At 38.0% G+C, this 27,906-nt stretch overlaps 1 protein-coding gene across 1 annotated transcript; it reads right to left on the bottom strand.

Moving 5' to 3' along the window:
• Window positions 1-426: 426 nt before the first annotated feature.
• FAM3C (FAM3 metabolism regulating signaling molecule C) lies at window positions 427-27,906 on the bottom strand. The gene is made up of 10 exons (XM_059847182.1): window positions 27,769-27,906; window positions 15,756-15,815; window positions 11,472-11,576; window positions 10,335-10,364; window positions 9,825-9,948; window positions 7,254-7,312; window positions 5,678-5,728; window positions 5,088-5,172; window positions 3,020-3,146; window positions 427-2,038 (listed from the first exon to the last, which is right to left on the bottom strand). Exons 2-10 carry the CDS (start codon window positions 15,766-15,768, stop codon window positions 1,949-1,951), a joined length of 684 nt encoding a protein of 227 aa, XP_059703165.1. The 5' UTR covers window positions 15,769-15,815; window positions 27,769-27,906; the 3' UTR covers window positions 427-1,948.

The following is a 27,906-nucleotide window of genomic DNA, read 5'->3' on the forward strand; positions in this document are numbered from 1 at the left end:
AAAGCCATAATAATGAAGACAAATGTAGTCCAGGGAAACTACTAATGCAGCCAAAGAGGGTTTCATCCTCTTAAAACCCTGCTGAGTAACTTTAAAATTATTTTGGTATTATTCTGGATAGCAGCGTAGCCAATAGTGGCACATATATGAGCAGAACTGAATTTCTGTGAAAATTCCAGGAATTACACAATTACTTTTTCACTACAGCCTTAAGTAATGAAATAGAATTTCAAATTGATTAGAGAAGGGGATTTTACTTCAATGAAAAAATACATATGATTTTAACACATCCTCCTACAGGAAAATCTGGAAGATTTAACAAAAGCAGTTGCACTGTGTTAGGTGCACTTACAGCTATTTCACATTAATATTGAGGGAAACTCACATTATTTAAAAAACTAGTTAAACATAGAGAACAACTCAGAATCCAGTCTTACTCTGGTATCAGAGATTATTTATTTTTCTTACAAGGTAATTCTCAATATTGCTTGAAATTTTTAGTGCACAGAATTTGACTCAGAAAACATCAACAATAATACTATTTCCAATGCCTCTGTCAAACTCACTGTGGGCTCCTGAAAAATATTTTGTGGCTTTTGCCCCATAGTACTAGCTTGAAGTTTTTGAGGAATATACCAGAATTCATAACACAAAGCTCCAGGAGATTACAGCCAGTTCTGTGTCAGCCCTAATTTTGTGAATATGGATACGATCAGTTAGTATAGTATAATTTACTTTCAGGAAAAGTTCAAGCTGGCCCTACTTAAAAACAATACAGTTTAGAAAGAAAGCAGGGTCTTCACACAGCTCTGATATAAGCTAAAGAATAAGGCCACTTAAACTTGGTCCTTTTTTTCCATTAAGAAAAGGATGAAAGAAACAGTTAAGTTTACAAGTCACACATTGCATAACCCAAGACACACTGCTCTGACATTCCACTGAAGAAGAGATTGCCTCAGCTCATGAGAAGTACTGTAGGTGGTGAATGTGCACAGCTGTGTACCCTGACACAACTCTCACTAGAAAGACTGGTTTCTAACAGGCTCTTTGTGATGGGAAGTTTATTCCTGATTTAGAACTAAAAGAGGAATCTCTTCCATGACACACATCCACTGCATGACCAGCCATAGGGAGAATAAATGGTTAAGCAGAGGTACAAAAGCTGCAATAAAAAATGAAAAATTTAGCCACAGTACTGCTGCTTAGCATGCCAGTCCCTTCTATAAAGCAAACACTTTCAAGTTAAGTACAAATTCTTCCAAGATGTTTTTAAATATCACACATCCTATTTACATATTTACCTTAGTTCATCCCCTAAAGAAAGAAAGAAAAAAAAATCTATTGTGCTTTTCATGGCATATCTGTGTTACACTATCATGTAGTCTTCCTTTGCTGATTATTCAGTTTTGATAGGGGACTACAAAATAAAATTTTGGAGCACTTGGTATTAGAATAACCAAACAGTTTTAATAAAAATTGACGATGCCATTAAAAAGGCAGAGAATAAAAAAAAATTAAAGCTCCTTATTAATGTATTACTAAAATCAGCAATATTCCACCAAGTTTACATAGTCACAGCAGCATTGCACTGTTAAGAGGACAGTACATTTGTCACAATCTGTTTATTGTGCACATACATTATTTATTAGCCAGTTATCTACAAGTATTATTTACCACAGGCAAACTAAATACTGTGCTTTTAAGAAACCTGCATAGAAATGATTGGATGTTTCTTTTATTTTGGACATATTTACAAAAAGAATTTCTATGTGTGTCAGCAATAAATAATCCCAATATTCAAAATGTCAGTGCTCATGCACACACTGACAAGATGGCTGCATGCTTTAAAAATAATTTTTACAGTACAGTCTCCTTCATAGCCCTCTCTCTAATAATAGCAGAAAGTGCATTTTCTTCCATATTCTTTTTCCTTTTCTTCTGTTTTCATTTAGTCTTGCTTCTGAGGGATACAGCCTTCCATCTCAACAACTTCTGGCCAGCCTTCATACTTGTTTGTGTCCTTGTTATTCTTTATATGCTATAAATGGGAAATATCAATCTGCCGTTAACGTGAAGTCATTTATCCTTTTGCTTTAACTCATAGCTTTAAGACATATACTTATTTTCATGGACAAAGAAAAGGCCATGGACAAAGAGAAAACATTAGTAAGAATTCACCATTTAAAGTAACTTGCTTAGATGAGTGTATGGCAAAAAGTTAAGCCATACAGGGAAAACATTTTTAAATTTTATTACAGATGTTTGCTTAGGAAGAGAGAAGCAAGGAAATGACCAAATGCATTGAAGCCCAAACCACTAGGTAAAAAATAAATAAGGATATTAAATTTACAGGGAAATGAAAACAAATAGTGATATTTGAAAGAACATTTTATTTGTCCACCAAACAACCATCTACAGTCAGGTAAGACATTATTGCCTCCAAGAGTCTGCCACTGTTTCTGCACTTAGTTTTTCCTCCCTTACAAAACTGGCAGAAGAAAACACATCCTTACTCTGCTACTACAAAGCTACTTCTACCAGTAATTAAAGGCAATGTTGACACATGCTGAATTGTAACAGCTAAAATATGGGAATATATTCTATTTCCCAAATTTTGCGATGGCAGCAATTTGAGAGAAGAGCAAAGCTAACAGCTGGGAACACCAATACCTTAATTACCCACCTATCTCTTGCAAGTTCACCATTCTTAGTGCATCTAAAATACAACCTGGGTAGAAAGCTTTGAATTCTTCAGGTTAATTTGATTCACTAAAAAGATGAATAATCTAGTTACTGGCATAGTAAGATCTACACCATATAAGATTTTTTTTTTCTTATTTATGAGTCACCAAAGAATCTTTTTTTTTGTATGGTTAAAAGAAGGAAAAAAACTGAAAATAAGACTGTGTGCCGTACTGCAATAGATACCCATCTTGAACAAATGCATGGCACTTATAAAACATGCTATGCCTCTATTAATGCAAGCTGTTAAATTCCAGGAAGTTAAAGAATCACAAACCTGTTCGAATGGACTTTTAGTCTTAATTCCTTTCCCACCACAGAAGACCCAGTTGTCCCTGAAGCCAAGGTTAGTAATGGATGTGCTTCCTAATTCAGCGATCAGTCTCCGGGCTTCCTCATTAAGCCTTGAACAAACCAGAGAAATTCATATGTGAATAAAATACATGCTCTTAGAGCTTTCCTTGCTCAGTGCACCAGTCGGCTTTGATCCTATTTAATATACTTTAAGTCAGTCAACATTGGGCAAGATCTATCTCTCAGAATCAGGTAAGGCTAGTTCTGAAATCACCTGATGCAAGGAGCGCTGCTCTTTCGTACTATAATCTCAAGGAACCAGGATATAAACCTAGCCCTACACCAACAAAAGCCAAGAACCCTCTCCTGTGAGAATTTACACATCTCGAGTTCTGTTAGCAGTTCTCCAAGCAACTAAAAAAGTCAGCCTTTAAAGTAAACATTGTTTGCAGGCTCAAGCTGAAGTCTAGATGAAGTAAGAGCTATTTTAGATTACAAGAATGAAATGAATATTTGAAATAAGTTTTCATCTGCTTGGAGCAGTTAATTCAAAATTCAGAATGCTGCCTCAGAGCATGGTTCAGTGCCTGTAAACCCCAGTAGGATAATTTTAGTATCTAAAGGAAAACAGTTTTGTAGGGTAAGATATCATTTCAAAATCTCCAAATAGCAGCTCTTTATTTCTTCCTTTAAGTTACTAAATGTGCCTGATTACTAAACAAGACACAAAACTTCTGATCACTACTACCTATTGAGATATAGCTGGATGACTCTCTTTAGCCCAAATTATGAAAATTATTAAATACTGTGCAGGTTATTTGCCTAACCCATACTCCAACTTTCTCAAACATTAGGGCAGCTTGATTCTTCACAGTTTTGTTTCCAAGAACTGGCGTTTATACTGTCTATCAACTACCAGTGGTAGTTGTAAGTATTGTCAGTAAGCAGTAGATCCTGTCAGCAAGACAAGGCCAAATACAACTTCTTGCTTAGCTGTATTCTATCTGCAAACAAACTTTCAGAATCATCATGCTTACTGAAGCAAAAGTAACCCTACTAATTATCTAAAATTTCAAAGAAGAAAGGGAAGAAGGTAAAATGTAAAGTAACAACACAAATGAACAGAACAACACAGAGAAGATCCAGCCTTAGCTAATACCCCAGTAAATTAATTCCTTCTTTCCTAAAAGCAGTCAATGTAAACATACTGGACTATTTACTGTAAAGATTGCACACTGCAAAGTCAGGACTTAGTCACAGGGAAACTGCTTCCGTATCAAAAATACAGACAAGTTGTAGACAACAAATTGAACGAAAAGAGGAAAAAAAATGTACAGACCACATTTACAAAAAAGTTAATTATTAGTAAAACAACAGAGGAAAAGGAAAGAAGTTTCCATTTTCACTGTGAAAAGCAATCCTTTGGATAGGATGACTTAAGCAAGGAGTAGATTATAACACATACTCCACAGTAATTTTTAGCATCTATTGAAATTAATTCAAGTTGTAAAGTTGGAAGACAATGTTTCAGGAGACCTTAACCCTCTTAGGCTACATCTAAATTAATAGCTTTGGGATGAAACACTCAGGGCAAAAAAAAACAAGGCACACATTATTAACTTCTGTGACTTTAAATGTAAGGATACAGGCAAGGCTTGTGGGGAAAGATCTCTGCCATCCTGTAACACCAAATTCTGTCTTAGAGTTGATCTGAAGAAAGTGCTGGATGGAACAGACACTTTTGACCAGAGTATGTTCTCATAATCATGTTCCTATGCCTGGACCTATATGAATTTACTAGCCTAAGACAGAATGAGCCATCAGCAATAGAAAAATGAGCACACCTATATCTGCTTAGTTTTAGTTTGATTTCTGTTGTGCCCAAGTCACATTTGCATTATAAAACTAATAAACTGGAAGTATAGTTTCAAATCTGTCATCTTGGAAGGACAAAATCTTATTAAAAGTGTTGTGTGATAATGTATTTTTTTCAGTATAAAACAGCATGCAAAAGTTTAAGCAACATTTGCTGTTTAAAATCAATTACATACTTGGTTGCACCATCATCATATGTTGCCATTAACACAATTGTTCCATCCTGGATGGTCTTCAGAAATTCAATAAATGGTGCCACATCTGAAAAGAAAGAGAACATGAAACTGTTTAATAATAAGCAACAATTATGTATTTAAACATCTGCTATGTCTTTCTGCAAAGACATTACTTTTAAGAATATTTGTAAAGATAATATATATATTTTTTATATATAGAATATATATAAAATTTGTAAATATATCTTTATAAATTATAAAAAGATGCAGACTGAGAGAAAGCTAAAATGCATCAGAGAACTCTTATTTTATAGAGAGAGTTTAATCCTTATTGTGTAAAGACAACTACTGTTGTGTAGTATGAGAACTACTCTGGAGAACAAGTCTCTTTGATTAACCACACCATTCCCTCCCACCTCAACTCCTTTAGAGTTGTTTCTTTAAAGTTGCACTATCCTCACAATTACAAAGGTAGAGGTGAAGCACTCCCTCAACTATCAACTTAAATCACACAGCAGATGGAGTCTGGACAAGAAGGAAGGAAAAAAGCACATTTGTTGTTTCTCTCTGAGCAGTGTAATTGCACCTACCTCCTCCCCACATGTCAAAGAACTTAGTATCTAATAATTCTCCTGTTTTACCTGAAGGAAAAGAGAAAAAGAAGCATTTGGTGCAATCAAATATAGCCAAAATTATTTTACAGATAACATGCCCAGCTCCTCTCACACTCTTTCAGACAAAGTGCTGCAGAAGACACTGCAGAGATAAATGAATTATGGTAACATCCATTTTATGGAAACAGTGCAGTGGTTTGTGAAAAAGTGCAGGGAAAGGTAAGAGGAAAAAAGTGAGAAGATCCACGAAGTGTTGGAGGCCAGGCTGGTTGCAGCTTTAAGCAACCTGGTCTAGTGCAAGGTGTCCCTGCCCATGGCAGGGGGGGTTGGAACTGGGTGATCTTAAAGGTCTCTTCAAGCACAGACCATTCTGTGATTCTAGGCAAAATTCTGATTTTGTTTCAAGTGGAATCTAAAATAAATGAAAACACCCACAAGCTCTAAAACCAACGCAGAATATTCAGTTAATATATCTGCCTTTTTTTAAGGTTGGTTTTGCAAAAATAGACAGTATAGCTATAGATTGCCTTTTATGCCATATGGAGAGTCACAAAGATTAAAATTAAACTCCATGTTTTGCTATAGACCTACTACTGTAAGTAGATTTAAACATCCAGAATAAATTGAAAAAAGTGGACAATATAGTATATCTCATTACCTTTTCTTATTATGCTGTCTACAAAGGACTATTTGATGGAAGGTGGAGGTTTTTTATTAGATACATTCATGTAAAGTTTGGAAGACAAAGAAAGACTGGAGCTATAAAATACAAACATAGGTATTTTGGTTTTGAACAGATTGAGACAATTTAGGAAAACAACATAGGATTAGGAAGTATTGTTCAAGTTAAGCTTTAGATGGTGTAAATCTGAGTACAATCTGCAAATAACAAGAATTTAAATTGCAGTGAAATGACAAAGTGCTATCTCAGTGCTACAAGGAATCACTTCCTACACATTAAAGACAAATGTGCCAGTGCCGACATTCAGTTCAGCTTTCAAGGTAACACACAGCTAAACTTGTTTGGCTTTAATGAAAATTACAAACCCAGAAGACAATTACTTAACAGGATGCATTTATGGACAAAGTCTATAGACCAAATATACTGATCCAAGTGAGGAAATAATTAACTGGTCTTTGTGTGTAGTAACAAAACTGTTAAAGATGCTAAAGAAGTTTCACTGAAAACAGAGCAACAGAAGAATGCATTCTACAGTATGATAAGTGGTGGCAATACACAACGTCAAAAAAAGTAGCATGCATCTCATGTCTTTTTCTGGTTTTGCATCAGGAATTTATGTGATGCATCAAAAAGACAGTCACCACTGCACTCCACATTACTATTTTTACAACCCAATTTTAGAAACAAAAATGCAGTGAGTTTTTCTGCTTTGTAACAACAAGGTGTCAGTGCCAGTATCTCACATTATCTCAGTATAAAAATAACCTTTTCTCCTTGGTGCTTGCCTTTTACCATCCCACAGTATTTCACCTTAAATTTCAGAAACAATTTGAAAATTAAGACAATCTGCCCACTTAAAATGTCACTTACCATTGACCAAGGCCATATTTATTCCTCTGCCAACATTATTTTTTACTCCACTCATTAAACTGCAACAAAATAAATATTTTTAATTGAGCAATATTCTGATGGGAAATCTTTCTGGTTTTTAAATAGGATCAAGTTCTAAGAGAGACATAGTTAAAAGACCACATGTTCATGAGTCCTTAAATGAAGCAAAATCTCCTTGAACTAATCTGTATTCTTAAAGCACCACTGAGTTAAGAATAATACATCAAGTATCCCCAATTCTATTGATTTAATTTGATTGCTGAATCATGCTTCCAAAGTTCATCTGTATATTAAAAGTGCCACAAAAATAGTGTTGTTTATGTAGTTATATTAATAATGTTTTAAAAAATAACCAAATATTAATTTGTGGAGCTCAGCACAGACACATAACCAACATTTCAAGCTTTTTTTTTTTTTTGCAAGCACACAATGAACAAAAATGAGTTAATGAGTTTAAAAGCTAACAAATTATGAAAACTCATTCCTGCTGTCCTGTTTTGGAAGTAAGAAGAACACAAAGTAATCAGAAAAAGTAAAACCTTTTTTTCAAGTGTGAGTTCACAGAATATCTCTAAAAAAAGAGCTATTCAAGAGGAAATGAGCTTTTTTCAGAGCTCTGATATATTACTTTATACCCTTGAGACAACTTGTGCATCATCACAAACACAACAGGTTGCAATGCAACAGCTTCTCACAGGAGGGCAGCCCTTCATCAGTTTTAGAATTCTTCCACGAATTTACAGTCTGCAAATTGAGAGCTTTTGAAAGAGAAATAAAACCTTTTATGAGCAAAGCAGGAGATCATACAAAAACCAGTCAAATTTCCTGGTGGACACTTAGACAGACATGACCAGTTCCCCTCTGAAGGAATTCAGAAAGATGTTTGCCAAGGAAAGCTGGACTTTGGAATCCAATAGCTGTGCACTAAAGCGCCCACTTAGAGGACTTTTTCCAACAACTACTTTTTTTTTTCATCACTTCCTTCAGCAAAATATCTAGTACAAGATTTTTCTTTTTTTGGACAGAAATAAAAAAACTCTTCTTATTTAATTAGTCAGCAAGACATTAAAACAAAACAACAACAACAAAAGCAAAGAGTCAAAAATCCCAAACAAAACAACCCTACAATCCTGAAATTAAAATATTACTTGCATTCCCACAACTTTTGATCATTGAATCAGCTTAAGTCTTCACAGATATTAAGCTTCCTATATTAAGCAACCAGAGTGAGACAGTAGCATGTTTTGTAACACCAGCAGAAATACCAGACTGAGATTAGATCAGCCTGCCCAAGGTCACCAGTAAGAATGGAAAGTGAAGGAGCAGCCTGCAGCCCGTTGGTGCCCAGGTGAGCTCCTGCAGCTCCCCACTGGGTGCTCTGCTGCAAAGTGACTCCCACACCAGCCAGCAAGCTTGAGCTAAGCCAGCCTTACACAGGAATGCTACTTAGTGCTAAAAACAGTCTTAAGATCCCTTGAGACTAGCCTTATAGTTACTTTGGAGAGTAAAGTGATTTTTTTTTTTAAATACATGTATTATCCTACTTACTCTATTATGTGGGGCTCTGCTGTTGGCAGAGAAGCTGCCATTGGCTCTAGAATTCACTAGCACCAGCTGCTCTATGTGCTATCTGTACTAATACAGTGCGAGCTGAGAAACAGCTGAACTGGAGTAGCTTAAATGCAAGTGGAAGGCAAAAGTGTTAAGTGTGACTGGTATTTTAAAAAAATCTCCTTCCAGCAACACTAACATTATGTCTTTTTCTGACATGTCACCTGCAAAATCAAGTGGATTAGATTATGTTATAGGAAGCTGCATACTCAGGTTATTCCTGCTCATTATCACCCAAAGAGGAAAAACAGTCTAAAAATAAATATTAGTATTCCCATTATGGGGGTTTACTGAAAAGTACACAGTTAAATACTTTATGCACAGTATTACTGATAATACTGTGTCAAAAACATTATTAAAAAGAGGACTTAAAACCAAACTGTGTCTCAAGCAGTTGTTTTCCTCATTTCACAATTATATAGTTTATTAACTTTAGCTACCATCAGCACAGTTAAATAACTAACATTGATTAAAATACTATTTTTCCCTTTTGAAGTCAACCTTAGAAGAAAAGTAAAAAATATGTTCTGACATGGATACTGAGGAAATATAGTTTTAAATATTACTTGCAAAAGATAATACAATTATTCATTGAATTACTATTACAGGCACCAGGACAAGTTATTTAGAGACAATGTGCATCTGACTTGACAAAGTCTAACTAACCCTCAAGTCTGTAAACCTGAAACAAAGTGCAAGCTATCTTACATGTATTAAAGCAACATACATTTCTGCATTTACTGCAGAGCATTAAGTGTGCTTCATCAGAGATAAGGTTATAATGCAATGTGACCTTTTCATGTCACAAACTTTGACATTTGTTTTTTTTTTTTTTGCAAACTGTTTGCAATAAGCCCCTAATTTACACGGCTGATTTTGCGTACAAAGTGATCTAAGTATTTGAAAGAGACACTTAAAACAACAGGTAAAAATACTTACACATTATCCTCTACACAAATTTTAGGTCCAACTACATTTGCTGCTCCACTTGACATTTTGAATGCAAAATGCTTTTCAGGACAAGCTTTAGAGATCCCACACTTGTATCTTGGAGGTTTTGTAGCTTTCAAAAGGAAATAAATCAAGATTTTAGAGACCACCACAGGTAGGCCAACAGACAAATACATTCTGAAGGAATTCAAGGAAGAGAGCAAACACAAACACTATCACATCTGTAGTTACACAGCAGTTTAAAATAATCTAAGCACCTCATTATTCCAACTTCTTGTTGTCACCCTGCTGCTTGCTCTGGCACCGTCATCAAAAGCCACAAGCCAAAACTACAAAACAGACTTTACCAGAAATTTAGAAAAATCAGAAGAAGAGGAAAATTAGTTTCTGATTGCATTTGAAATGTAATTAAGACTTTCTTAACTATGAAAATTCATCAGTCTTTCTGTTGTTAGCAAAAGCAAGGCACAGCAGTAATACATGCCTATGAATACTCACAGCGTGCAGCTGCATCCAATGCTGATCTAGCTAAAATGAAAAAAGAAAGTTTTACAAGATGTTACTATTAAAGTGTCATCTGCTATATCAGATCCTATAAATGTAAAATCTTTCTGTACCCCTATAAAAACAGGCTGGTTGAAATGAAGTATCAAATCCACCTGAATATTAATTATGCTGCAATAAAAAACAACTTTTATGCATTAGCAGCATGAAAGTGATTAGGATCCCATTTAGAAGCACTGCTTTCATTTATGGCTCTTAGAGAGTCATGGAGTCAAAAACCCACAGAGATCCAAAACCTCTGAGAATTTTGGAGTTCAGGGGATTGAAGTGAAATTAATCCCCTCCTTACAGCTTCACTGGGATGCTTCCTTTCACCTAAACTGGTAGCCTGCAGTTCAGGTGTATTTCAACCCAACCATTTGTGACTCCCTTTCCTGAGATATGAAGAGACACAAGTGCCCCCACCATGCACACATCTGAATGACACGTGAATGACACGTGAATGACAGCTCTGTCTCAACAATGATTACTAGAGATGTCTCTGCTGACTGCTTCAGAAGGCAGCTCATGCTGCAGTAATCCACAGTTAAAGAACACAAACTCCACCCCTGTACCAAACATTGACTGGGGCTTTTTTTGGTAATAAAAAGCACCTTGAAAGAAAATTCTGGTTCAAAATAGACTCTGAAATTTGAGACACCTCAACTGCTAATCTTTATCTGCATAGCACATCTGAAATGTTTTGATTACTGCACATTCAACTTAACACAGTAGCATACCTACACAAGAGAAAAAACCTCCCAAAACAAAATCTAAATCTCTTTTGCAGCACTAAGGCAGAGCACAGATTTCCAGAAACATGATTCAAGTCCCCTAATTTATTACTCTACACTAAGAATGCATTTCCAGTAAACAAACAAAAAAAAAAAAGGCAGGTAAAATTATGCAGACAAAAGAAGCAAAATTATTATTATTTCATACAGAAAATAATTTAACACACATATTCTATGTAAAAAAATAAGCACACATATTAAAGATAAACACAATTCTTAAACTGAAGAGCTCAGGTAAAACTAACATGATATTCTTGATAAAGGCTCAAGTAAATATTAATAAATGTCCATCACTTACCAAATATGTGTCCTAAGTTTGCATCCATTTTTATTTCAAACACTTGAGATATGACATAAAACGTCAATAAAAATATTGCTATGACTACTACCAACTTTGCAGCACCTGTTAAGAAACAGAAAAGGTTTCAAAAAATTACCTGCAAATGGTAACATTAGCTTACCAAAATTAGCAACATGAGAAATGTGTATCAGATTACACTCTGGGGAATTCAGAAACAGGATGATCATTTGTGGACCTACTAAACAGAAAAAAAATCTGAAAAAAAGGATGAATCTTATGGATGGATATTATAATGTAGGATGTAACTGCACCAATGCATCAGGTTATGCAATGCACTCTGGTCTTAACTTTCTCTACCTTCATGCTTCCTCTGACACTTTAGTACACCAATTCAGCTCAGTAGCCAGGAGAAACCAGACTTACATGAAAATCCAGCTTAACCAAATGAACTAAGATGATCTACCTGGCTGTTGTTCAAAGGCAAAATTCCCACCTCCCCCATTCCACTTGCATGTTCTTAGCCATGAGTACCTGGTTCCTCACTGTTCACAAATACTGTTTCCCCCTGCCCTCAAATGGAGCTACCTCTGTTTTAATATATGGCCCAGACTGAGTGATTAGGGATCTGTTTATATACTGCAGCTTGGCTGCTATGGTCAGTCAGCTCTGAGTATGACATTAAAAAAAACCAACCAACCAACCAACCAAAAAAACAGCAACAAAAAACCCCCAAACCATCAGCCAACCAGAAACAAGCATTCTCACTTACTTTTCAAGAAATGTATATTAATGTATATTAATGACCTTCAGAAAGCAAGTTTGATGACTCAAAGCCTATTTTAAAATAAGTAAGAAAAAGCAGTACCTCTCCTGTCTCCCTTTTAATATACTGGAATAGGCAGTTCTAAGTTTTACAGGGCTAAGTTCCTGCAGTGCTGAGTGGCCAATCTACTTCCTGTGAGAAGGGCTGCAAGCACACAACCACAGCAGCTTACATCTGAAATGGAAATGTAAGTGATACAGCAACAAGCCTCCCCATTTTTTAGCATAATTTGCAGAACATTTTTACAGAAAACTCCACTCTTAGCTGACTGATAGTACAAGGCAGGTGAGGAGGCATCTGATCAACATCCTGCCTTCCTATCTCATCACAGTATGTAAAACTGGTTGGAAGCATCAACCTTTAAAGCATGCTTCTTTTTCTCAGATTGCCAGCCAAATCCTTCAGAAAAAACCAAACTTATACACTCCTGCAGATCTCAGACTGCTGCTGTGATGGGCTGCTCAGAAAATCTTAAAATAGACAGATTACTCAGCCTTCAGAAGGATGAGAGATGCTAATCAATCCTCCCAAAAGGCTAAAAAAAGATAAGGGGATAGAAAAAGAAAAGAAAGATGAAGAAAGATACAAGGGTTTTTCTCTTGGGGTTTGATCTTTTTCATGTGTGAGCAAACACATTATGATGTAAGAAAGCACAGGTGCAAACCTAGCTTAAAAATATTATGCTGGAACTCCAAAGATCACTGCACTTGAAAGGAAGGGAACCATGTGCAAACACAGGAGAAACAGATTATCTAACATATGTTAAGATGGGGTAAAGGTTTTCCAAGCAGCACTGCTTAAAACCACAAGATGGTACCAGATTTTGGAAGGTGTCATCTAGCAAGTGGCATTTGGAGAGCATGTTTTAGTATATAGTATGTAAGATGAACAAGAACTCAGTCTGAGGACCAACCATCCCCTCTACCCTATATTCCAAGCTTTTCTACTCAACTGCAAGTGCTCCCTTCAAAGGAACAGTAAGAAATCTCCTAGAAGGTTTCTTAAGCATTTGAACCAAAACTGGCACATTTGCTACAGGTGAAACATCCTATAGGAACTGCCATATCTACTTTGCAGTTTTTAGCAAAAAAAATAGTTGGATGGAAGGGGAAAAAAACCCACCTAAACATGTGTGGAAAGTAATTTTCCAGGTGAATCAGGCACCCAAAAATTGGAGCATTTTCCAGTTCTTTATCAGATTCACTTTAGCAGATTGCTTCCAGTTATACATATTGTGGTTAATAAAGCAAAATTAGGAGTAGCGACAAAAATTGTATGCATTAACAAGCTCTTGGAAAAGGTGTAATTTTCTTCTAGAAGAGGCAACAGTTTCTCCTGCAAAATAACACTGTAACTACTGATAAAAGGGCAATGCACCAGAAACTCAGATTTATTCCATTGCTACACAGGCTATTCCACTGTGACAAAATGTCAAAAAATGTTTTCTTTTAATGTTATATTAGCAAATACCTTATTTTTACAACCACTATCCCTTCTGTCAAGTAGAATCAGTTTCTTAAAACCTGTACTACAGTAACTTAGTTCTATGAAAAGGCTCTCATACTTTTCAAACTCCCAGCGACCATTCAGAAAGTTTCAGACACTTAAAACAGCATGTAGCAATTCTACTGAGGTGGGGAAGAAATGGCTTAAGACAACCATTTGCCATTTCCTTATTCCTTCATCATCCTACAGAAATAGCAGCCAAATTATGTCAAGTCATGGCAGCTTAAGCAGTCGCTGCAGATCAGCTACAGCATTTTAGCAAGGTGACTGCTCTTCCACCATCCCAATTCCAAAATGAGTTTCGTTAAACACCAATAAAGCAGAACAGCAATGCCTGTTAAGTGAAGTGAAGTGTCCTCTATAGAAGGCTGATGAGGATACCAAACTGAGTGGAAGGAGGCATGTCTAAAGGGAGAGCCAACCGGCAGGAACACCTGGATAGGCTGGAAGAATAAGCTAACACTACCAGGGAAGTTCAACAAGGACAAGTATAAAGTCTTCCACCACAGCAATCATAACCCAGGAGTAAAGAACAGACTGGAATCTACCCAGCTGGGGAGCAGATATGTGGAAAAGGACTAGGGGATTCTGGTGGACAACTAACTCAATATAAATGGAGGGTGCTGGCAAAGAAGCCAACAGGATGCTGGGCTGCATCAACAAGGGCATGACCAACAGAAAGAAATAAAGTCATTATTCCTCTCTGCATAGCACTTGTCAGACCATACTTGTTACACTCCCTTTAGTGTTAGACCCTGCTATTAAAAAAAAGAAGACAGACATGGACAATCCAGAGACAGTCCAACACAAAGATAATCAAAGGACTGGGAAGCCTGCTAGATGAGGAAAGGCTGAATCTGCTGGGTTTGCTCAGCCTTGAGAAAAGAATTATAGGAGAACTTAGTACCACGTTCCAGTATTTCAAGGGTGGCTACAAAGAAGATGGAGACTCCCTTTTTGCAAGGAGTCACATGGAAAACAAGAGGGGTAGCGGGTACAAGTTATTGTGGGGAAGATTCCAGTTAAACCCAGAAAATTTGTCACAATGTGAACAATCAGCCATTGGAATAATCTCCCCAGGAAGTGGTGGACTCCCCAGCAATGGTCATTTTAAAATCTGGCTGGGCAGAGTACTGGGCTAGGGTTCAAATTAGAGGAAGTTATAGCAGTATGAAAATTATAGGGTAAAATACAGCTGCTACTTCCTGGATGGAATGCTGTAAGTATGCTCAAAACCTATCCTACAACAATTCCATACCTACACAATCTGCAACCTCAAGCACGTGCTAACAGATGAATCAGAGTGGAAACACCTTGGCCAGCCTCTGTTGATATCAGAAGGTACTTGGTAGCTGATAAACCTACACAGCACCTGCCAACCAAGGGAGATAGGAGCAGGTATCTTTCTGCTGAACCAGCAACTGTGGTGAAATCACTCTCCTGAGGTGAACTTGGTTCTTTGTAACTTAATTGTAATAATTCACAACATCACCCTAAAGTTACCTGCCTCCAATGTATGACCACCCCTCACTGCTCTAAATTTTATTGACTACATCTCCAACAGCAAAGCAAGAGAATTTTATACCACTGAGTAACAAAAGTATGCATTACCAGTCACTCAAGATCCACCCAAAAGAAAAGGAAGTTCACTGAAGGGTCCCCATAACAGGACACAGATTAGTCACAGGCACAAGGGTCTCGGCTTTCCTGGTGTGCTGACAGACTAACCAAACACTAAAGGTTTGAGGAAATCACCACTTGTCACACGACAGCTATCTGGTCTAGAGCGTGCTTCTGACAAGAAATGTCAGCCCAGATGATTCTTGAGAACTCTTTTAGCCTGGTATTCTATGACTCTATGACTTTAAAACCTTATTGTCACAACTTGTTGATGTTGTCCATAGTAGTTGTTTCATAAATGACCGAAGTGTGATTTTACTGAGCGCACTTACCTGCTATTCTCATGTTTAGTGGTCAGCAAGCTAATGACACTCTTGCATTAAAGCAGCCACCTATGGGAAACAATAAAAAAAAAAAATAAATAAAACAAAAGCTAAAAACCACTTCACCATAATTACAGCCAAAAAAGCACTTTTGTGATGAGTAAAAAACCCCATAGATTTTTTAGTCAATAAAATTAATGACGATTGTTCTGAATACCTATTTCTTAACACTCACAATCAAGGGAAGATTTAAGATGGATTTCTGATGCCTTGCTTTCATTTGTTTCTCCACAAAACAAGTGTTCTAAAAAAACACTAATTTCATCTAATCCCCTATAAATTCAGTTTAACTTTCAGTCCTTCAATTTGTGACCTAAGTACTTATCAGTGCTCTATCTAAGCAGTATTTAGTTTCCTAAAGCTATGTGGTAAAAGTCAACAACTCCACCTGCACTTCTTCAAAACCCTACCTGCTTCTGGGTGCAAGTTGCTATTTGGCAACACAGCATAGAAAACTGTGCTATGGAGAAAAAATATTTAAGCATTTTGGTCTCTAGGATACTACAAAAACTCTATTCAATGGAATTGAAAGAAGGTCAACACTCTAGTCTCTGCATTACACAAACATAACAACACATTTGTCACTCATAGGTACAGCCAGAGGAATAACATGATTGTCAATGATGACAGAAGCACCAACCCTAGCAGTCCAATTATTTCAGAATAAGCTGAAAACCACTCTAAGCAAACAGTGTCTAAGCATTCACAAGCTTCTTGAGAAGAGCATGTCACCACAGAGTCAAAGTGGACCACAAACTCCATAGGCTCTGAACAAAAGCTCCCACCTCCTCATCCTCCTCCTCAAGCAATGTAGGGTCCAGGGGGCATACCAAATCTGCCCTCTCCCTGCAGAGCCAGAGCTGCCCTGGCTCTGCTCTATGCTCATGCTCAGTCCTGTGGGCCCATGCTGCACTGAGTCTGGACATCTGGCTCGACTTTCCACAAGATCCCTGAGTCGGGGGAATCATCTACACTAAGGCCACATGTGAAAACACAGCTCTCACTCTAATCCAAGCAGCTGTCCCAGACCCCCACCACAAAAGCTATAGCATCCCTAACCCTCTGCAGCCCTATGCCATGATTTTAAAAAACACCAAAAACATTATCTTAGAAATTATTAGGAAAACTGCTGTTATTCAAAACACAAATTATGTGATGAGAAGCACCAAAACACCCACATAGTTCTTGCGGTCTATACTAGGGAAAAAAATTTGGTATCATGCAGAAAACCTTTTGCCTGCACTTAGTTCAGTATCTTCAAGTCAGTGATTTGTGTCCAGATCCTCTTTGCCAAAGACTTATTTTGGTCTATCCCTTCAAGTTTACAAGAAAATGGTCAGGAGAGAAATAAGCAGGAAAAAAAAATGCAGATACAGAAATATTTCTTTCTGTTCTATTAGAATTTGAAAATACTTATCACGTAAGTTTAAAAGCAGACAAATGTTTTTGAGTGCTAATGTTGTACTGTAAAGGAACTCTCACAGCATATTATAGACCATAATATACCCATTTAGCTGTAGCCACACATATATCCTCATATAATTACTTCTTTCAGTGAAAGCTAGTATTTATCTGTCTTGTAAAAAGGCAAAAGAGAATCTGTCAGGGCAGATAAACTAATTTTATTTCAAAGTCTGTGAACAGAATTATTTTAGGCTTCTTCTTCCAGACACCCAGAAATATATCAATGTTACAATAAACACTGGCTGTACTTTGAACAGCTACAAGCTTGTTTTAAGTCTGCACTGAAAAAAGGAAGTTTCTTTCTTTTACTCTGAACAAAAACACATAATGAATTCAAAGCATGAAAACAACAATATGAACAAAACCAGAAAGAAGAATCTAAGTGAAACAATCATAAGACCTAACCTTGACTGCTTCTATCCCAATATCCCCTTTCACTTTATTATTTGTTGCAATCAACAAATAAGAATATGCATTATTTAAGTGTGGAATGTGTTTTGATTTAGAAAAAGGAAAAATGAGTATGCTATGCCTCAACTTGAAAGGAATTTAAAAATTTAGTGCTTCTTTTCCTTAATTACAGTATACTGAAAAAGCATGAGGTTTGATTTGCCAAATAATACAGTAGTGCTACAGTACAAACAAGTGTTGCACAGCACTTTCCAGAAGCTGGAAAATAATTTATGGACATCAAGTCCCTTCCTACACTTATTAGCTTGATTTTTTTTTTTTTTAAGTATTTCAAGACAGAACAGGAATAAAACAGGATAAGCTGTGAACCCTTATAAATGCTTAAGGACCGCTACTCCACATCTTCAGTATTAGAGATCATAACTGAAATTAGAGAACCAATTAGAAAAATTAGTTTGGAATTTTTAATGGTGCACATTTTAGGATCATTTAAAAACAAAGAACACAGGATCACAACTGAGCTTGCTCAAACTCAGATGCTCATAAGCTGTACCAACAACATTCCTTTGATTGCTTTAGAAATGGGCCAAAATAACCCAAACACTATTTTTCTCTTCTTTGATGTAACATTCTATCAAGCCGAGGCAGGAGAATTAGAACCTAAGTATCCTCCTGACTTAGGAGTGTCAAGTAATGCAGATAATCATTTATTACTGCATCATTCTGTCAGGCAGTACAAAAAGGCTCCCCTGCACCACTTATTATGACTGAGGCAGGGTGTGCAGCCCATAGCAGGGCTGACAGGCAGTGTCCCCACGAGTACAGCAGAACCCCACAGAGATGCAAAGGCCAAGGAAAACACCACAAAACAGGCAACGGACAACATCAACATCTTCAAGTTGCAAAGTAAAATGGCTGCATTTGGGAAGAATTATGTAACTTAAATATAGATTTTCTTTTTTTTTTTCAGACTGTTTTCTTAGCACAAAACTTAGGAAGTTTTTCAGTCAAGGTCTACAACTTGGACAGCAGAAAAACCAAAAAATTCTCTTGTGCATCAGTGCCTCAAAAAGTTATCCACAAAATAACCTGAACAGGAGAAGACAAGAAATTAGAGGTTATAAATCCTTATTGAATGCTGGCCATGAAGTCCTGCTCCCTTCATGGAGTTGCACATCCATCCATGCAGAAAAAAAAAAAAAAATTATTCTCAATACAAACTACTAGGGAGAGGATATGTGGAAAGATAGCTCAGCGCTGAGGTTACTGGTTGCTTTTTTTCTGCATCCTTGTGTATCATAACCCCCAAGAAAGTCTAAAATGCTCTCCAAAGGGCACAGAAAACAGTAGCTTACAATAAAAAAATAAAGGAAGAGAAAAACAAACGGCTTTCCCCCACCTGCTTCACTTGTGTGCTATGACATACTCAACAAAAATACAAAAAATTTAATAGATAACTCCACAAAGCTACTGCATGTATTTTTGTTCATACCGAAACTAGTTTCAATAAGAACACCAGAAGATGCTTGCTTTTAAAAGTAACCTGTGTCTCTTGAGGGAACCCTGCTAAGTCCTTCCTGGAGGAAGCTTATAACGACTTTGTTTAGGAAAATTACAAGCCTATAATCCTTCCAAGCAAATTATCATCATATTTTGTTAGATGATATAAAGTTCCTAACACACCAAGACTGAGTTCTTTCTACGTTCATGTGTCAGATAGAGTGGTCATCATGCAAGTTTCCCTCCTAGAATCACTGTGCAAGAGGAAACTGCACTGAGATAATTGACAAATTAACAGCTCCTATTCATCCCGCCTCACTGACTTAACACTGAATGAAGTGCAGATTTCAGTCCCAAGCTGAATGCACTTCAGTTTGGATAATTCTTTATCAGGCTTTTCTCAACTCTTGCCCAGAGATGGTGCCATGGGGACACACTTCACTGGGGCAGGAGCACAGCCTCTGCCCCACTTACCATGCGGAAAGCTGTGGCCACTTGCCACAAACTTTGGTTTAAAAGGGGTTTCAAATACGATTGTAATTAATGTTTTGAAGGATGATAATGAAACATGTAGATTAGTCTATTTCATTCCCAGGATAATAGTATTTCCATTAGCAACTTGGTAACATGAGTGGATTATGCTTACAAAATGGGCACAAAAAAACAAGCAAAGATGAGAGGCAAGAATTTAGAAGGTCAAGATCATTTTGAATTCTGACCTTAGCTGATTAGGAAGAGGTCCCAAAATCAACAACAATACTTAATAAAGCAGAAAGTAATACACTCAAAAATTGACATCAAGTGCAGCAAAATAAGCAGCAGAAATGGAAAGAGAGATTATAGCAGCTCTCGGATATTGGGGTCAACAATGTCGTACTGCCACAAAAGTGTAACTGTTCATTGTGAACTGCACTGACAGGACTGCTGTGTATGGAACAAAAAGCAATTACTCTGTTCTGCCTAAAAAAACAAAAAATACCCTACTCTATGTGCTATCTTGACTTTTAACTGGGACCCATGTGCAGTTTTTTCTAAGTCAATCTCAATGCATAATCCCCAAATGGAAGAATCTGGATAAGAATTACATGACCTAAATAAACCAACTGAGGGATAAAAGAATCAAGTCTGCTCTGCAAGGATGCAAGGAACTGTGAAAGAGAGAAGTCAGGATCAGACATCTTTAGCTCTTATCTTCAAGGTGTAATTCTAAATTTTTACAGAAAAAAAAATCTGTATTTTTAAAAACACTATTATTTATAGCACAAATCTAAAATAAATATTAAAGACATTATTACTTTAAATATCTATTTTTATAATTTTTAAAAATACTAATAATAACTGTTCTCAGTATTCTCTGGCTGCTGCTTACCTATTTGTAGTTACAATATTAAAGAAAAACAAACTTACAGTTACAAGGATAAACAAAAAATTTAAAAGGAGGCTGTAAGTCATCATAAAAGTCTGGAAACAGAGACAATTTTTCTTCACACAGATACACATCTACAAGGTGAGAGCTAATATCCCCTTCAATATTAAGCCCACATTTCTATACTATCACATGCAAATCTGTACTCAGGTTATAGAATATTAAATGTGTGGCAGCCTGAGCTGCTTTGCATTCAGTTCAGGGTGAAATTTTTCCCCCAGATCAGGACTTAAGTGTTTGTACACTTTCTGGCAAGGTCAAATAATGTTATAGCTGGTTTTCTATATATCTGCTACTTATTAATATAAGTACCATATGCTATACTGCAGTTAAACAAGTATTCAAAAGTACTTAGCACCAAGAAAACCACAAACCTCAAAAAAATCCCCAAAACAAAAAACAAACAAAAAAAAGCAACAACAACAACAACAAAAAAAAAAAATCACTTGAGCTTTTATTTTATTTCCAAGACTTCAGCAGATTAGGACATTGTCTTGTGTTTATTTGGGGTTTTTTTTTGGTTTTTTTGTTTTGGGTTTTTTTTTTTTTAGCACAAACTGCATTCCTCAATGATTAGCACGTGCATTTTGTTCCTGGCAGAGAACAGCAAAAAATCCTTCAAACAAACAAAAAAAAAATTAGCTTTTCATACCTGGTAAAATATAATCAATGAAACAACAGTATGTTTAATCCAGCCTCTGTTGATAAGATATTTCAGTGTGTTATGTTCAAGCAGTCCAGAGCAGTGTTTTTTTTTTTTTTTTTTTAATTCAATATTACACAGTGAATTAGATACGTCAAGGACAGCATTAGCTATTCTTATGTGACTTCTGGTTTTAAACCAGTGGTTGTGACAACCTGGATTATATGCCATGGACAAAAGAGATGAAACATTCAAAAATCATTTAAGACTATTTTATTTAAATGCAGGATGCATTTCTTACCTAGATGATTGCTTACTTTTCTGCTAGGCTATGAATAGTTTTACAATATGTTTACAAAATTAATTTAATTTGAAATTAGTGAAGGACACGCACGGAAAAAAATTACATCTTTAAAAAAGTAAATAGTATAACTCAATTTTACTGTATAATCATGCACCATTTGTGTCTTCTGGAAATACAGGCTATGACCCCAGTAGTTGCTACCTACAGGCAGCACTCCTACATCCATACAAATTCTTTGTGGTTCTGGCAGAACTCCACATAGGGAAAAGGTTTGTCCACACAGAAAAATTTAGAGACTCAGGAATACATATTTACTTTTCTCCTTTGTGACAAATGGTATAATGAAGTAAAATTATTAATTTCTTATAGAAATGAGACTTATAAGAATCATGTTCTTCCATATACATATCAAGATTTATCTTGGTATTCTAGACAACGGAATCAGACCAAAAGCGTTTGCTTGTAAATACAAGATTTTATTTTGTTTCTATCAAATTATATCTACAACAAATGAATGTAGATACACGTAGAAAATTGAACCCAAGCTTATTCCAAAATTATAAACAGATACTCCAGCTACTGTTGCATGTCCTGTGTTGTGACTACCACTCTGTGGTTTCACTTTTAGGAAAGGAAATACACATGAGAAGCAGTATTGTGCTGGAGTAGTTTGAAACTTAACGTGCAAAACAAATCTTTCCCAAATGACATGTCAAACCACTGTCCATACAAGCTTTTGCTAGGGCATCAAGCCAGTACTTTCACCTTAGGCAACACACAAACTAGCCAGTTTCAAACACTGAAAATTATTCTGAATCATGAGAAGCTGAGATAAAAGTACTAAGGCGTTCATTCGTCCCACAGAGAATGAAACTTAACCCACATTCCTTCTGCAATTAAAACAACAAAACCAAATGAATCCAAGAAATAAAGAGCAACACAACCAATCAACAACAACAAAAAGTTTAGCCTTATAAGCATTCAATCTATACTTTGAAGACTCTTTTCAATTATTACAAAAATTTACTGATCCATATAGTTAAGAATGTGATTTACAGTCCCTAAAACCCACACTATTTATATGTGATTAAGTATATTGTACCATTGCTGCTGATGTATCTATTGAAGAGAATCTTAGCTCTGTTTCATGGAGTTGGATAATATCACATATGGAAGTTCAGATAGATAAAGTCATCAAGGACAAATTGCTGAACTTCTATCAGCAACTTACTTCTCCACTTCATCTTCCAACAAGGTACATGCTGATCTCACGAGGAAACTGGGGGAAGGTACTTCCCAGTGACAGTCACTGCCCACAGCATTGTTGGTGTCTCTAGTTCATCTTGTTCTAAGGGACCCTGAAATCCATGCTCCACTGTGGAGCCCCTTTTCATCAGCTCATCTCCCATGTGAGGTAGCATTTGGGTAGGTTCTGGCCCTTTGCAGGATTAAAAGAGCATGGCTGAGCAGAGCAGCCAGCGGAGAAAGCGCGGCATACCAGCTCTGGGAAGAAGGGCAGCAGCAGGCTCCACACACCATGCCATGCCTGCAGGACACTGCTAATGGCATCACACTGCACATGTGAGACTGCTGCTGGTGCCTGACAACCTCCATGTGCATGAGGCTCCCAGAAACGAAGTGCTCCTGTGGTGCAGGCAAGTCATTGCTACTGGTCCACAATAGCAATGGACAGGCCATCATTTGTGAGTGATGAGGTGAAACATACTTGAAAATGGAAAGGAAGTCAGTCCGTGCCATGATTCTTAACACCTCTCCCTACTGAAGACACACAAAACAGCCCCCAAACCTGTAGTTTCTAGGTTTCTGAGCATGAAGATATCAGAACAAAGATCCACAACCTACCTTCTGGCTAGGTGCAATCTTACAGCAACCAAAACCATAAGCCATATCTGTGAAGAATATTTTCACTAGAAAAAAAAAATCTAGGGACAATGTGTTCTTTTTTGAGATGTTATAATCTAAGCATCATCGTGAGTGGGGAAATCTAAAATTATGCTGCATAGCAATTCACTGCATGCCATTACCTATGTAGAAATTTACCAAATTAGGAACATTAAACTCCTTTGAGGAACAGCATCCCTCAGTGACAGAAAGGTGCTTATTACAGCGATTTTACCACTGAGACTATGCACAGCTGACACAAAGATGCTGATATGCAACTACTGCATACTCTTAACAACTCCTGATGGGATCCCCTCTGGATCATGTTCTTCTAAGAGAAATTATCTATCTGTTTTGAGAACTCCTTTAATAAACCTCTGCCTGAATCAACTCAAATGCAGTTCCAAAACCATTCACATGTTACCAATACTCAGCTGACCAGCAAGCACACAAGCAGCCATGGCAGTTCCACCAACCACCTCCCCAGAAAATGAAGAGTATCAAAGTGATCCAAAAGCAGAATTAAGTGCCAGGGAGCAGGTCAGCAGCTTTCTAGCAGCAGCAACACTAGCAAACACCAGCTTAAACATTTGTGCATTGTTGACTCAACTAACTGATGATACCAAAACAGATCAAAATAAAAAATAAAATAAAAAACCTTTGCTACTAGGAGATGGTTACTTTCTCTTCACATAAAAGACAACTGGAGAGAGTGTGGGACAAGTGAAGGAAATCAGCCAGCAAGTCTTATGAACAGAGGTGAGACTGTAATGAATTTCCATGTTAAGATTTTAACTGAACCATCACAAGAACTAGCATGTATTTGCACATGTAGACATATTGTGCAAGTTTCTGCCACTAATACTGACTCAACAGTAACATCAAATGCAGGGCAAAGTTTACTCCAGCAGCTAGCTCCCTCAGTAGTCCTGATAGTCTTACAGAGGTTCTGCTTCTTCCACATTCTCTTGGCACTGAGGATATGTGAGGCCAAGGCTGGAAAATGCTATGCTGCAGCTCAGTCTGCAAATTGGGATACAAACTTTTTGTATTATAAAAATACAGTACTGTATATGGGGAGCAAAAATAGTTGAACAATTCCAAAAGAGTAACTACTGTTAATGTGACAACTTCAGTGTGACTGAACTTCAGGAACCTTGGGTGAAATACCATTTAATATAGTGATCCACCACTTATTATGAACATCAATGAACTACTGAAGAAGGATAAGATTTTTAAATTTGTGGATAACACGCAGACACAAGCAGATGGAAACAAATTACAGGGCGGAATTAGAGTTACAAATTACCCAGAAAAATATTCATTTATTTATTTTAACAAAAAAATTCCTAAAATCTGCTCAGGATGCACATACCCTTAACAAAAGTATGAGGAGGCCGTGCTTGGATTCTTGGTCAGTCACAGAGGTTTAGATGATGAAACAAGAAGCCAGGGGCACTTATAGGTTACAGATGCTTAATCTAAGAAATACTAGGAAATGAGATTTCAAGCAGCAATACCAGTTCAAAGTTACTTCCTCATCACCCTTCTACTGTGTCCTCATGCCACGAGATCTCAGGCATATATAGTATTAGGAAGCATGAGAATTGATAAGATAGGTGAGCTCACCTGCCAGGCTGCTCTAGCTCAGGTGATTTTGCTCACTAAGGAAACTAAATGTAGTAAAAGAGAATATAATTTTAATAATAGATTAGAGGACAACTTCCAAGACTGTTGAGAGGCAAAGAGCAGCAGCACTGGGCTGCTAGTTTTGCTCACCCATGTCATGATCACACTGCAAGGCTATCAGATTTCCAACACTCAAGCAAATTACATTTTTTCTGAGAATTTATGTACAGTCTTGGTTTTTGAACAACATGAGACTTTTCCAGATAGATCCTCCTAAACTGCAAAACAATTAAAATAATTATAATAGTTTTGACAGGAAAACAATTGTCACAGGCCTGATACAGCTGGCCACTGGCAGGTAAAACATGAGGTTTACCCAATAATTATGCCTCAAATCCTACACAGTCTCAGCAAATTTTAATGAAAAACTCAGAACCAACCACACATACGACTTATGTAATGACTCACGGACAGAGTGATTACCGATATAACTCGAAAGACCTGCAGCCATTACACTCAAATGTCAATTCCCTGACTTCACTGGAACTACAAGTTTAAAAACCAGAACCTAAGTTCTATTTGAATAACAAATTCGCTTTGATCAATTTAAATATTTAAGAACAAGTTCTCCGTGTTTGCTGTGGAATCATTTTATGGACACCTAATCTTAAGGCTGCAGTATAATTTGCAAGTAGACAGGTATTTTTCCACAGTATCAATCCATCTTATGATTTTATTGAGATAAAAAAAAATCCTACATGTTAGTATTTTCCCCAAAAACCTGAAAACTAAACATTCAGGGATTCACTTTTTAAATATTAATTTTTCTAAGTTCCACTAAAATTTTAAACTCTTTGCACATCATCCCTTCCTTCTGTAAGCACTAATAGTTCTCATTAAATGTGGGTGGCCACTCAAAGAGTTGTAGTCGGTGGCCCAGTGTCCAAGGGATTGGAGCAGTGTGTCTCTGAGTATTGGGATGGTGATTAGACACTGACACAGGTTTGCAAAGAGGTAGCAGGCAATCCATCCCTGGAAACACTCAAGCCAAGTTTGGATGGGGCTTTAAGCAACCTGGTCAAGTGGAAGGTGCCCTGCCCATGGCAGGGGGGCTGGAAATAGCTTGTCTTTAAGCACACATGTCCTGAAGCACTCAGGCCGCACTTAGAGAGGCTGCCAGGAACTCGTGGTTCCATGAAGCGATGACTATTATCTATTTACTCCAATTATTATTTATTTACTCCACACTCTCACTGGGTGAAGTGGTCAAGACTTTCGCAAAGCGATGGAGGCAATGGCCTGAGACCAACAGGTGCTTCCTCCATCCTGCAGTGATTAGATGTTATTACATGACAATAGCAAGCTATTAGCTTGCGAAGAGCCTACCTGCAGGCTTAAAGCAAGTCACAAAACTTGTTTTGCCACACAAACAACTATGCAAATCAACGGTTCAAAAAGATTTCTTCATACTTAAAAGAAACCCTAAGGGAAAATATGTGCTAATGAAGATACTCGTACCTTGAGAAGTTTCGAAAGCTTTTGAAAAAAGAAAACATGACAGTCATTAGGTAGGTATTTCTGGCCTGGGTCTGTGGTTTTGATACTTTTTTTAAATAACTCCCCAATTAATATTAAGTAAATATTTTGTTAAAAGAGAGGAGCAGTCAGGGGCATTCTTCAGCAGGGCTCCACGGGACCTACCACGGGCTCCAAGTCTGTGCGGCATAACAAGCCACGCAGAATATTAAAATACCTGGTACATGCAAAGATCTTCACTCAAGTCTGGAGTTATTACGTTGTGATTTAACCTCTTTTAAATGTGAGAAAATGGGAAAACAAACAAATCAGGTGAGTTACATAGCCCCTTAGTGGTTCAGCCAAACGTGTGACTAAACATATGGTAGCATTTATCTAAGAGGAAAAAAAATATATAACTTCTATATGTTTTCCTACTTCAGCAACTCAGAGGCCAGTAACCAAAGGCACACGGGCGGCTTCGACAAGTATCTCTCCGCAAACACCACACCTAACTTCCTCAGGAGTTCAGAGCTGCCCTCTGTAACGATGCATTTTAACTGAACAAGATCTGAGCCCTACAACTCATGGACCAACAGCGTCCGCGATCCCGTATTCCACAGAGGAAGCCAAGGGAACACCACCCCCGAGCAGCAGCACCACCGCGGTTTCACCGAGCAGACTGTGTCAGCAGGAAGGGGCTGCCACGCTGCCAGCGTTTCACTCATTTCCCTGGACCGGGCCGTCCTGCCGACCCGACCGCCGTCGCCCGCTGCTTCCTCCTCCTCCTCCTCCTCCCGGGCGGCCCCGGCCGGCAGCGCTCGCCCCCTGCCCCACCGCCGCCCCCCGCCCGGCCCTGACCCCTCGACGGGTTGGGACGGCGGAGGACGGGACGGAGCCCCCGCCCAGAGCCGCGCCCGGCTCTGACCCGCGACCCCGGCCCACCTCACCCTGCCGGGGCGGGAGGGGGTGGGGGAAGGGCCGGGCGGCCCGGGGAAGGGGCACCGCCGGGGAAAGCCAGCGGCGGAGGCAGGGGCTGGCAGCCAGCGGCCGCCCCGCGCAGAGGAGAGCGATGCGCGCCCGGGCGGAGGAGCCAGCGGCGGGATGCCCGGCAGGACACGGGCAGGGGCTGCCCCCGCTCAGCCCCGCGGAGAACGCGAGCACCTACCGGGGCTGTGGGGCGCGGACAGGTCACGCAGCGTCCCCTCGGCGGCCGCGCCGCGAAGGCTGCCCCGGCCCGAGCAGGAACCGAGCGGAGCCGCCGCCGCTGCGCAGCCGGAGGAAGGCGCGGAGGGCGCACCCGCCC

The sequence above is a fragment of the Haemorhous mexicanus genome, chromosome 5 (assembly GCF_027477595.1).
Source record: "Haemorhous mexicanus isolate bHaeMex1 chromosome 5, bHaeMex1.pri, whole genome shotgun sequence".
Taxonomy (NCBI): domain Eukaryota; kingdom Metazoa; phylum Chordata; class Aves; order Passeriformes; family Fringillidae; genus Haemorhous; species Haemorhous mexicanus.